The sequence below is a fragment of the Macrobrachium nipponense genome, chromosome 31, assembly GCF_015104395.2.
Source record: "Macrobrachium nipponense isolate FS-2020 chromosome 31, ASM1510439v2, whole genome shotgun sequence".
Lineage (NCBI taxonomy): Eukaryota > Metazoa > Arthropoda > Malacostraca > Decapoda > Palaemonidae > Macrobrachium > Macrobrachium nipponense.
The window spans coordinates 12,220,501-12,233,641 of record NC_061093.1 but is presented as its reverse complement, the minus strand read 5'-3'; the positions used below and the strand labels follow the sequence as shown (position 1 = coordinate 12,233,641).

Below are 13,141 nucleotides of genomic sequence, written 5' to 3'. Positions count from 1 at the left end.
AATAATAATTTTTCACTTACAAAAATTTATACTATATTAATGCAAACTACTTTAACAATAAAACCTCTAACCATGATCTAATCCAAACAACCAATTGCAAACACATCTACGTACTTCTGAAAGCAAGAAAAGGGTAACAAAGGTTATTAACAAGGGTGCTTATACAAATGTTTAAACCAAACATAAGTAGCCGCTTCTACAAATGACCTAATGACCTACCTGTTGTTCAGATGTGGTGACTGACTTATGCAGGGGGAGAGGCTGAGATTGAGTGAGCTGAGCCATATCTACAGTGGAAAGTACTGATGTTGGTGTAATAGCCACTTGGGGAATGGCAGCATCCACATGGAGAAGTGCAATACTTCCCCCAACACCTACACTTGAAGGTATAGCTACATGAGAACCTGGCTGAACTAGTTGTGCTGTGGACAGATGGGTAGCCTGTCCAGTACTTACATTTACAAGTGAATCTTGACCGTCTGTGCTTGGAGAAACACTCCCTGCATTTTCACACTTTATAAGTCTACAGTTCATATTATTTACATCCGGGTCATCACCATTCACACCAGAATCTGTTTTCTGTTTACGCCGCGTTTTCATGCGCAACGCAATATTTTGCCGTCTATGAGCCCGCTGTTCCGGAGTCTCATTGGCTCTTCTTTTTCGCATTCTCTCAGCAGCTTTCATACGTCGAATGGCTTTTGCCTCGTCACTCTCAGTAGCACGCCGTAATCGCATCCGTGCTGCTGCCTTTTGTCTGTCTATAACTCTTTCCTCAGGTGACATAGTAGCCCTTCTGTGTCTAGCCCTTGCTGCAGCCTCCAGTCTTCGTCTCAACTTACTTTCCTCACTCTCAGTTGCCCTCTTACGTCTCATGCGCTCGGCTTCTCTCAAGCGTCGCATCCTTTTCTGTTCGTCGTTCTCTCCAGCTCTTTTTTCCCGCATGCGACAAGCAATCTTATTTCTTCTCTCTACTTGTGCTTCTTCAGTTAACTTTGGACGGCGACGCTGTTTAGGAGTGCCTACTGGACACTGCAGTTCATTTGTGTCATCTACAGCTGCAGGCTGAAGAACTACAACCTGAGCAGAACCAGAGTCTGGAGGAGGTCCACCCTTATTAATTGCCTGCAGTGATGCATTAACTTGGATGTTCATCATCAGCAGCTCTGTAACAAAAAATATTTGCTAATACATATAAAGATATGAATATGTAGTTGTATGGTGCTGAAAACTTTTTAAGGATAACTTCATAATTTATTACTAGCCTTAAATTTCCATTTAAATAAATTGCACAGTATGTGACTTCAAAATATTCCCCATATTCTCAATAGCAAGACAAACTTCCATAAGAATAAAATTTCATGTCCATGGGCACTCACATTTTACGGGAATAAAAAAGCTCTTTCAAGTTTTATACATATACGTACTAAATTTCAAATGAAAAATACACAAGCTAAAGTCTGTGATATAACCCTAAGACTTGATAGCTATCCAGAACAATATCAATACTGCTGGAAATAATTTCCTATTACAATGCCTTCCTGAACACAGACTTATCTCTTTCAAGCAGCACAAAATTATTGAAGTACATCATTTGAAAGTCATTCAAATCCTGACAAGATATCTCTCTCTCTCTCTCTTTCCTAATAGTTTAAATGATAAGTTGCTGTACCTATTAAATACTATGCATATCAATTACTCGGCACTGACTCCACATCCCTTTACAAAAAGTTCACACCTATTCAACCTTTCCTTAGTACCTCAATTGTCAATACACAAAAAACCACCATCATAATACTCCAGACACAAATCACACCTCATTACACAAGTTTGAAATAAACATGTTTTTCCTATTTCAAGCTTCCACGAAGAAACCCTCGCAACTATATGCACTCTCACTCTCCCACCAGGCCTTTTTACTTCCTTTCACCTTTAGCACACTGCATCAGAGAGAAGCTTGCTAACAAGTCTAGCTCTTACCATCTAGTTCCAACTTGGGTCTTCTTCCCAATGTCCTTTCTTCATTTTCTTCACCACACAATCCATGTACTGCAAATGTTAAAAAGATTTTGAAACATGACAACCACCTACGTATATCCTAATCCAGCTGCACGTCTCCTGGCTCTTCCCTGATCATTAATCACTACAATGACAACATTTTTCTAACCATACAAATGAACATCCTAGTATTGTACAGCATTCTACCACTACATACTGCTACTTTTTTTAAAATTTGTTAACTCAAGTACTGTTAATTCATACAAATTAAAAACACTACCTATTAATAACAACAATACTATGTACATTAAAACTTCCTTGCTATTACATATTCCCAAATCTACTAACATTAACATACATTACAATAACTACCTTACTATTCTAAAGCTTTGAAAATTCAGATTTGACTGTAGCAGCAACTAACAGGGCCTTACTATGTATCGTCTTCCGTTCAACAGATCAATCATCCTTTGTGTTCCCAACCTGGCAGACATACAGAGCAGAAGCTTCAGCACACACAAACACACATACACTAACCTTACTGAAGAGACAGCAAGTCAATGTATGAAAAGGACTCAGTCCATCTCATTTCAAGACAAATCTTTTGGTGAAAGCATACCCTTTTCTTCAAGTTTCACTTTTTTACACAGTTACCACAGCAACTTTGCAAGAGCATCACTCTAGACATGGGGCAATTAGTTACTTTTCCTAAATTCTTCCAGTTCATTATGTACATGAATTATTGTATTTTTCTATCAATAGTAATGTTACTAGCTGGAATTAAAGTTAGTGCCCTGCAAAAATAAACAACAGTTTCTACTGTACCTTAATATGTTAATTCACACTCAAGGATATACATAATACAATATTAATTACATAAAATAAAACAACAAATAGCAAACCTAATGCACAAAAGCCTCCATTGTCAAAATATAAAATTTACAAACCATCATGTTTTCAAGCATACAAACCATTATTATTTTGCAAAAAAATCAACTGAAGCAAGCAGTGATTAAGTTTGAAGCTTGAACAGTACAGCATAGAAGAAGAAAATCTCTTCCTCTTTATGCTTTGTGACTAAGCTATACCATGTGTTAAGAATCATAATCAAAGTGAGAGCATTAAATTTTTTCAAATAAACATTCATTAACTAGTAAATGAAATCTGAATAATTTTTGTGTCTAATAAAAAGCTCTTCTCTGACTTGTACAATTACTGCCCGAGGAAGTACAGTGCTAAATGACAATAGTCTTAAAAAAAAAAAAAAAAAAAAAAAAAAAAAAAAAAAAAAAACTCATGTCTTCCTCTCTTGCATTCTTACTGGGGGCAGCCCTTTTTCTCAATGCATTACCTTCTCATTTGCACTCTACCAAATGAATTCAATGCAGTACTGCAATATTTTAAATGTTGTTTTTCTATTTACTTAATAAGTAAATGTTCTTAAGTTATTAATTTTTACAAAATTCATGGGTCCTATGGCCACCAGCAAGGAATTTCTGCATTTTTGCAAATGTTTTTCCCTTTGGAAAAATTTAAAAGAATATGAAGGCCATGATGATAAAAATCACTGTCATTGTTTGCAATCACATCTTTTACTTATGTTAATGAAACCAGAGAGAGATGGATACATGCATTTAGTGAATGAAAATGGATATGGCTAGACCAATCCTAGATAGAATGGAACCTACAACACTACAGCCGAGGCTGCCAACAGACATATATAAGAAACTCGGCATATATACTATCACAGCATACTAAAATGGGATTCTATGCCACAACCATCAAATGAGGCTCACCAAGGAAGACACAATGCTGCTTTTATGACACACCATGACAGGAACATAGTAGCCCATATATACATCAAGTGGACAGAACCTTTATGTCTCTTCACTGTCTTTATTTCAGCATGCTGAGGATATCAAGACACACCAGTGCAAGTCCTACCACAGAAGATGTGGCAGAGGCAAAAATGCCTCGAGAAAATCAATAAGAAACTTCACTCCAATACCACTTGACTGATAGGTTTCCACTGGATGATTCTGACATACTGATACTGGGTATCAAACTCACGAAGATTCCCACACCTAAAATGTTCACATTGAGTCTTTCACTTAGGTACACCACAAGAAAAGCAACCTAAACTCTCCACAAACGAAAGCATGCCTTGTCAAACATGCACGCATCTAGAGAAGAAATGACTGGACAGCGAGTGCCACATTTGGTTGAAGGACAGGTTAGTTACAGTGTGTTGTTGCATCCCACATTTGGTTGAAGGACAGGTTAGTTACAGTGTGTTGTTGCATCTGAAAATGTGTTCCATCAAGCAGCAATATGAGATTTCCTTAATCCAGATACAGGCAGTCCCAGTTTATCAGTGATCCACTTTTATGGGGCTTGTCTAGTGCCAAAGGCACAACACTAGCATGGGGTGTGACAGCAGCAGGAGACGAAGCATCGGGAAGAGAAGAAAAACCCTCCCACGAAGGAAGAGTAAAAACCCTACGATGCTCCCTTTTACTATAAAATATAACTTCCACTGCTCTCTAGGCCCTGCAAGGCATTTCATGCAGGGATTCGTTATTGTACAAATGTTAGAGTGGCACCTACCGCAAGTGATGTGTGGATTGGTCGCAGTCAAGGTGCTAGAAATTATCCTATTGTTAAGACCGAAGGTTTGTTCGCGTGTGAACAATCAGTAATTTATGCACCAAAACGGGCCAAGCTCTGGTTATCGGTGCCCTAAGGAGCCAATACAGTAATAGAGATATGGTGCCATAACATACCTAACAAAGGTACCATAATGGCACTTATGGCTTCGATAACCGGGTATCGGTGCCATAAGCACCATAAATCGCAGTCAGCTGGTGACAAGTTTCCTACTAGTGTTTTACAGTAATACAGCGTTTCTCAACCTGTGCGCCCCTTGAGGTGCTCAGGTGCGCCCCAAGGAATAGGAAAATTATATTCTAATGTTTAAAATATCTGTTATTATTTTCATAAGTTTTGCAGACTCAGTGTGTGTGTTTTTGTCTGAGTCAAGTCTTTGATATTTGATATTTTAAACTGGAAGGTAAAATCCTTAATCTTTCCTTTTCATTTCATTGGGGGTTTGAATCAGTCATTACTGGCCTCTTTTCTTCTTAGTAGTTGTTTAGCCGAAAATGACAACAGTCAGTTTTTCTGTTCTTAAGGCTACTGGACACATTCTCCTTTCACGAACACCTTTCCCACAAATTTGTGTGTTTGTTTTATGCTTTGCAAAATTCATTCCTAAATGAAAACTTAAAATTTTAATTATTTCATCCTTAATCTCAGTATCGGAAAAATATTTAAAAAAGGGATTTTGACGAAGGAAAAATCTATTTCTGGGCAAGGGCTCGTGTCGCCCAGTGAAATATCCTTTTACCACATATTTCTAAGGTAAATAATACTAACATTACCAGAAAAAAACTAAAATGGTATGTCAGAGTATTCTGACTCGCTCACCTTATAATAAAAGGTGTTGGTATGGTTTCTGGGGCGAGTGAAACCACTACCACGGGTCTCTTACCATTTAGATTCCTCCTTCTACAAAATCCCCCTGCTAGAGAGGGCTGATACACAGCCCACACCAGTAACTACTACTACTAGCGCTCCCAACGCCAGCACGAGCGCCTCTAGCGGCCATCCTTGGAGTTAGAAAATCAAGCTTGGGCCCAAGGGTGGGTGTAAAGCAGGGTGGGATTTCACTGGGCGACACGGGCCCTTGCCCAGAAATACATTTTTCCTTCGTCAAAATCCCTTTTCTGGGCTCAGCCCGTGTCGCTTCGTGAAATAGTACCAGAGAAATGGCCACAAGCTTGGGGTAAAAATAAAATATCAGAAGGGAATAAGAAAAAATGAAGTACATTATAGGAATATAATCTAAAAGTTATAATTACAGCGGAAATGATATATATATAATTAAATTAACTTATGGTAAGTTACAGTAAACTTATGATAACTTATAACCTTAAAACTAGACAATATAATAGGTTATTTACAGGTGTGAGTAATCCTAGCAAAAAAATAAGGAAAACATCACAATTATAGCTCTTTAGGCAGCTAAGGCTCCAAACAGAGTGGAACCTGGTGGCAGGATTACAGGAAGGATGCTAGTGAGGCAGGTAGAAAGGAGATCTGGATCTACAATTAAACTACTTATCAGTCAGGATAAACTGTGTTTCCCACTGCTACTACTGGAAACTTAAGAGATTCTAAGGATTTCAGGTAGTGGCGTCTGAATACTGTCGGCGATTTCCAGCCTGTATACTTTTTCAGATCATCAAAATTCATGTGCTGGAAATAATTGATTGAGGTAGCTACTGCCCTAATGTCGTGGACTTTGGGGAACGAATCTGGGTTGGCTTGTTTAATAAAGTACAAGATCTGTTGCCTAATTCCTTTCAAGGAAATAGTGCCACCTTTTTCCCTCATAAATAAGGGGCCTGAGGATCTCATAGATGTCCTAGAAAGATAGGCTCGTAAGGTCGTAACTGGACATAAAGAGGGGTCTTGAGGAAGAGGAAGGATCTTCCAAGGGGCCCACCTCATTGACGGATCCTCACTTTAGGCCAGAAATTTTCCATCTGGAGAGAGGAGAACTTCTCCTGATGGAAGAAATTCGATATGGCCAGAATCTCTAGAAAGGGCCGACAGTTCAGATATCCTGGCTCCTGAGGCCAGACTTAGAAGAAATAATGTTTTCCTTAGGAGGAGTATATAGCCACATGAATCTTATCAGTATCTGAAGCCAGTTTGAGAACATCATTTAAGAACCATGAAACTGAGCTAGGTCTCTCTGTTGGCCTGAGCCTAGCACAAGCTCTAGGAATAGACGAAAAATAGGAGTCTGTTAAGTCTATTTTAAAACCAAATTGAAAAATTTTCTTTAGAGCTGACTTATTGGTAGTAATAGTACTGGCTGCTAAACGTTTTACAAATAAGGATCTGAAGAAGGAGATAGCCAGGTTGGTAGTCATGGTTCGAGACTCTGTTTCCCTCAAGAAATTGGCTAGTTTTTTAACAGCTGTGTCATACTGACGTAGGGTCGATTCTCTATTATCCAATTCTAGAAAGAGGATGTTTTGAGGATCAATGTCTGCATCTCTTTTAGCCGCGAACTTCACGAAGTTCATAAAGTTAGGGTTTTGAGAATTCCTGAGGAAGTGAACACAGTCCTCATTTGTACTGGTTGAGATAGTTTGGGATTGGGAATCTGTTGAGGTCGTAGACCAAATTCCAGAAGTAGTGGGAACCAGTTGCTCTTGGGCCAATCGGGGGCTACTAGAGCGACTTGTCCCTTGAAAGTCCTGAGTTTGTTCAGAACTTTCAGAAGAAGATTCACTGGAGGAAAGATGTACACTTTCTTCAACTGATTCCAATCTATGGCCATGGCGTCTGTGGCATAAGCCAGAGGGTCCAGGTTGGGAGCCACATAGCACAGGAGCTTGTGGTTCGACTGTGACGCGAACAGATCCAATTGGAGTCCTGGAACCTTTTGGCATATTTACTGGAATGAACGCCTGTCCAGAGACCACTCCGACTCTAGAGGAACTGAACAAGGCAGGGCGTCTGCTATCACGTTCCTTACCCCCGCTAGGTGAGTGGAGGATAGGTGCCATTTGTACTTGGCTGCTAGTGAAAAAATGGCTATCATGACATGGTTCACATGGCTTGATTTGGATCCTCCTCTGTTGATGCAGTGTACTACTACTGCGCTGTCTAATACCAGCTTGATATGAGATTTCTTGGCTGGTAGGAGTCTATTCAGTGTGAGAAACACTGCCATAGCTTCTAATACATGATGTGAAGCTGGTGGAACTGAGGGGACCAAGTCCCTTGTACTTTTTTGAACTGAGAGTACCCTCCCCAACCGCTTGGTGAAGCATCCGTGTGGATAACTAATGCCGGAGGGGGAAATTGAAGAGGAATTGATTTTGATAGATTCTTGACCTCCGCCCAGGGGCAGAGTCGTTTGCGGAGAATCGGCGGGATGGCTGACAATCTGTTCCGAGACTTGTTGTTTGCTCTCGAGCGCCAGACTCGGTTTATGTCTTTTAGTTTTGCCTTCAGTAGTACGTCTGTCACTGAGGCAAATTGGAGAGAACCTAGGATTCTTTCCTGGTTTTTCCTTGATGTTTGTTTGCATTTGAGGAATTGCTTTGTTGCTTTGGCTATTTCCTTCCTTTTGGCCGACGGAATTGACAGAGTATGGGAGTTTAGATCCCACTGAATGCCGAGCCATTGAAAGCGGGAGTCCGGCGTTAGCCTGGACTTGGTCCTGTTTATTTGGAACCCCAGATGTTCCAAAAACTGTATTACTTTGACCGTTGCTTTGCGGCATTCTTCGATGGTTGTTGCCCAAACAAGCCAATCGTCCAGATGCAGACTACCATTATCTCCTGAGACCTTAGTTGTTTAACTACGGACTCCGCCATCTTCGTGAATACCCTGGGGGCCACGTTCAACCCGAAGGGCATTACATTGAAGGAGAATGCCTGGTTCCCTAGTCTGAAACCTAGGTACGGGCGGAAGTGTCTTGCCACTGGGATATGATAGTATGCGTCTGTAAGATCAATAGAGGTGGTGACGGCCCCACGGGGAAGTAAGGTCCGCACCTGCGGGATAGTCAGCATTTTGAACTTGTCGCAACGAATGAATAAGTTTAGACGGGACAAGTCTAAAATTACTCTTTGTTTGGTTAAGCCTTTCTTTGGCACGCTGAACAAGCGACCTTGAAACTTTAAATGCCTGACTTTTGACACTACTCCTTTCTGAAAGAGTTCTTGAGCGTACTCCGTCAATTCCGACGTTGGCCGTTGAAGGAAGGTCTTGGATGGAGGAGGGCCCTTGATCCAACTCCATCCCAGTCCTTTGGACACAATACTTTGTGCCCAATTGCTGAATCCCCATCTGTGGCGATAGAGGAACAGTCTCCCTCCTACCTGAGGGTCCTCACTGACTTGGGGCAGGTCGTGACCTGCGTCCTCCACGGAAGTGTTTGCCTCTGCTAGGTGTTCTTCCGCCGCCCCTTTGGCGAAATGCACCTCTAGCCCTACTGCCTCTTCCAAACCTGTTAAAAGGTTGGAAAGCTTGGCCTTCAAAAACTGGATTAAAGGCCGGTGATACTGTGAAAGAGGTTCTGGGGAGTCAGTAGGAGGAACTGTTGTGATTAACTCTTCGAAGTGGAGGGTTGTGCCACCTGAGAGACTGGCACTGCTTGTACCACCTGCTGCTGTTGGGTAGCCTGGAAAGGTTGGAATTTCCTGGGCTTTTTCAACTTTTTAGAAGAGGAAGTTGATTTAGGCTTCCTCTTACTCGAAAGTCCCCAACGGACCTTAAGACTTTGATTAAGTCTTGTCGCCTCGTGCTGAACCGAATTGACTATTGACTCCGGTTCGTGGCGAATGGTAGCCTCTTGCAGGACGTGTTTCCGGCAATTGCGTCTTGCAATCGCGAAGTCATAGAGATCACATTGCACCGTGTGTGTCTGTGACTTGGCAATCAGCTTGAAAAGGGGTTCGTTCCCGTAAGTTACGGCCGAAACCTCTGTCATCACCAGGGTATTTAGGGACCTTCCTAGCCTGGTCCTAGCGTCGAATTCGGCCTGTATGAGATTGTCTGGGAGCCTGGGAAGCCTCTCGCTAAATTGTGTTGTTGCACAATCTGGCTTAAGTTTCCCTACTGTGAAGGTAGCTGGGAGGTCTGCCCAAAGATCATCGGTGCCTGGGAGGAGAAGAGATGTGGGCTCCGTTTCTCGGAGTTGAGGCATGGGCTCATCCCTCATAGCGGCCTGAAGAGTCAACTCCGCCACCTTTGTGGTGAGGTGGCAAACAGAATGGGGGTTTCTCCGTCCACCACAAATATAGTAAAGGGACTCTTAAAGGCTTGCATCTTGGTACTGGTGCAATCCCAGTCCTCTAAGTTCCTCAGCCAATCTCTCTGGGCCTGATCTCGGCTGAAAATGACAGTCTCCTTGGGTATTCTGTCCTCCCTCCTCATCGCTGTCTCTGTGAGACAGGCGTAACCAATGAAGGGGGGCTGCAGGTCAGCAGGGTGGAACTCAAAGTCTTCCAGCCTTCGAGTACCACAGTCCCCCAACGTTAGCATGCCGTCCTTAAAGGGGGCATAAGACGAGACCCTCCATGGGTTGCTCGCCGTATAAGGAGGGAGGGTGTTGTAGTCCGGCATGGCTTGCATCGCCATACCAGGCTGTGGGAGAACTGCTGAAGGGTTCTCTTGGAGACCTGCCATCAGGTTCTCTGGTTGGTCAGTCTTTCCGAAATGTTTCGGATCGACTGGCCAAACTCCTCAAAAGAAGAAGAGATGTGGGTCAACATCTGTTCGAACTTGTCCTGAACGAGGTTCCCGACAAAGTTCCCCATTTGCTGCATGATATTTGCAGTAAATGCTTCCATGTCGAAGGGGCTAGGTTCCTTGATCACGGCAGGAGTCTTGTGGCGTGTCCCCGTAGAGGTCGAAGGCTCAGGATCCGCAGGTGGCTGAACCTTGTCCCTCGAGGACTTGCCTCTGGACCCTTTGGAGTGTGAAGAGGTGGACTTCGACTTCTCTGCTCCGGGATGGTGAGCCGGAGACTTATGAGACGAAGTAGACGTAGTCTTTTTAAAACACCGTCTTCTCCAGGGTCTTAATCTCACGCTTCCCTTTCACCTTAGGGATAGCTTGAGTGGACTTCGCCCTAACCGAAAGTTCACTTTCTGAAAAACCTTGGAAAGAAGCAGTAGAAGGAATAGGGGAAGTAGATCCAGACGGACCCAAGGGAAGCCCTTGAGCCCCCAACAAACTTGCCTCATCTAGCATACTACCTGCTTCACCTACTGCCATTGGTTCGGGGTCCAAATTTAGCGTTGCCACGTCGTCAGCGATTTCTGAGTTCCCCGGGTCTGCTAGCGCCTGAGCCACCTGATGTTGATTGGTGGCAATGTACGGGGCCGCCGCTGCCGGGTCGACGTAGCAGGTAGACTTTCCGCCGGGGAAGATACGGACAGCCATATTCTTGTCAAGGATGTATGGCTGCCCCTTGGTAACGTTCTTCCCAAACCCGCCGACCCAGGCTTTCAGGGTGGTTGATGCGGCGTCCTTGACAGCAGCAGCCTGAAAGAGAGGGTTATTGTAAGCCCTAGACTAGGGGAGCTTAAAATTATATAACGAACTATGTGAGTAATATATCACTTGTTATATCACTTATTAGGACTGTATCTGTATAGTCAAAAATATATAATAACTATACTCCGGGATATACTTACACCGGATGTAAACTGATCTACAAGATCATAACAAATGGAACAGGCTTCATGGTGCCAGACCGCTATGTCCCCGTAGCGAATGGCGCAGACGGCGTGGGTCCGGCAGACCTCGTGCCCACAGGGGTCCTGTAGGACAGCGTTACAGCCAGATTCCTGGCAATGGGTGGCCTGTAAGTGAACAGATACATGAGTATCAACACTGACTAACAGGACTGAGTCCAGTAAGTGACATTGAACGCCGGCGGGTGCCGGAGTGGTTAACATAGATGTTAGCCTTCTCTTGTTCTCCTGTAGTGATGGGAGTTCAATAGGACTGGTATACTAGTTAGAAAATTCCGGTGTACCGGGGTAAGGAGTTCCACCAAACTAGTAACCAGCCTATACGCCAGAGCGAGGAGTACGGGGTCGGCGGGGAGAAGCACGAGTAGGCTAAACCAGAAATAAATAAATAATTAAGGGGAGCATAGCTCCGCTGTAATGAAAACTCGCAGGCAGGAGGAGAACCCGGTTGGTGAGCGGGAACTCCGCCAGCTTAGCGGAGCATAAAAACACGTAATAATAATAATAACAAGAATAAATAATGGTAAATAGATGCATGCAGCGGAGCTTCTCTCCGTCCCCCCCCTTAAGGAGCTGGCAGAGCCAGCGGAGCCCGCCGCTGACGCGGTGGGCAAGGGAGGTGACTCGGGGTGAGAGAGAGCGACAAGAGACCCGAGGGGGCCCAAGCACGGGCGAGCGTGGTGGCCAGCCAAGCCCGAGCGCACAGGAGACCCCCCCGTGGAACCAAGGGTGAGAGCGGTAGGAAGAGTCAGCCCCAGATGTCCCCCCACTGGCTCCCATACCCTCCCCTAGTGGCGGGGAAGAGGGGAGAGAGCCCGGATGGTTGCCGTGGCAACGTGAGCAAGCGATACTCCCCCCATAGGGAGGGAGAAGCAGGGGGACAGAGCTGGGTGGCTCATGGTGATCGCCTGGTTTGCCGTGAGCGCGGTAGGACCACGCGGTAGGACAGACCAGACAAACAGGGGTAGCCTAGGCTACCTCAAACCGTCTCTAGCATCAAAAGATAAAATAACACAGGGAAAGGAAAAGAATGAGCAGAAATAGAGAAAGCAATGTCCTGGAGAAGTTAGGCTAACCGACCTGGGAGGAAGGGCGCCTAACTACTCGGGAGCTGGCCTCTGTCGTTACGTAAGAACGGAGGGCGACGGCCAGGGTGGCAGGACTAAAAAGAGAGGACATATGTCCTAATACGCCTAGCAGACCTAGACAAAGGGACATGCATGCATGAACACTGAGCTAAGGTAACATAGGCAGGAGCTCAATCAAGCTAGAATCCCCGTGAAAAATAAAATAAAATACAAGCACATCTTGCACAACACAAAAATGTAATCATATAAATACTGCAAGGTTACTGCTACAACGGTATGGGAGACCGAAGAAGCATGAAATAATGCAATACGTGGGGCGAGCCAACTGGGGCGACCCTGTAGCCAAGCCGCTGAGGGAGCCGTCATAAAACCTAAATAAAAGCGGTAAAATGGGCCCTAGCTGGCTAAAATTACGTGAAACACTTTAGCAGTACTTAACTTAGCTGCGGCGATGACTTGGAGTTCCATGAATGATAAATCCAAAAACGGAAGCACAAAAACACAGCGAGAAAACATGTGCGCGCGAGATGGAGCTAACGAAAAGGATGGCCGCTAGAGGCGCTCGTGTTGCCGTTGGGAGCGCTAGTAGTAGTAGTTACTGGTGTGGGCTGTGTATCAGCCCTCTCTAGCAGGGGGATTTTGTAGAAGGAGGAATCTAAATGGTAAGAGACCCGTGGTAGTGGTTTCACTCGCCCCAGAAACCATACA

General features: G+C 44.1%; 1 protein-coding gene across 6 annotated transcripts in view; it reads right to left on the bottom strand.

Annotated features, from left to right (window-relative positions):
* The window catches only part of LOC135206636 (uncharacterized), a 247,316-nt gene that overhangs the window by 15,352 nt on the left and 218,823 nt on the right, over window positions 1-13,141 (bottom strand). For 5 of the 6 annotated variants that reach the window (XM_064237981.1, XM_064237979.1, XM_064237982.1 and 2 more), the window contains exons 4-5: window positions 1,981-2,049; window positions 220-1,166 (exon numbers count right to left, since the gene is read on the bottom strand). In XM_064237981.1, the coding sequence (XP_064094051.1) occupies window positions 220-1,166; window positions 1,981-2,049 (1,016 nt within the window). The remainder of the gene's footprint in view (window positions 1-219; window positions 1,167-1,980; window positions 2,050-13,141) is intronic. The other variant, XM_064237984.1, reaches the window with a different exon arrangement.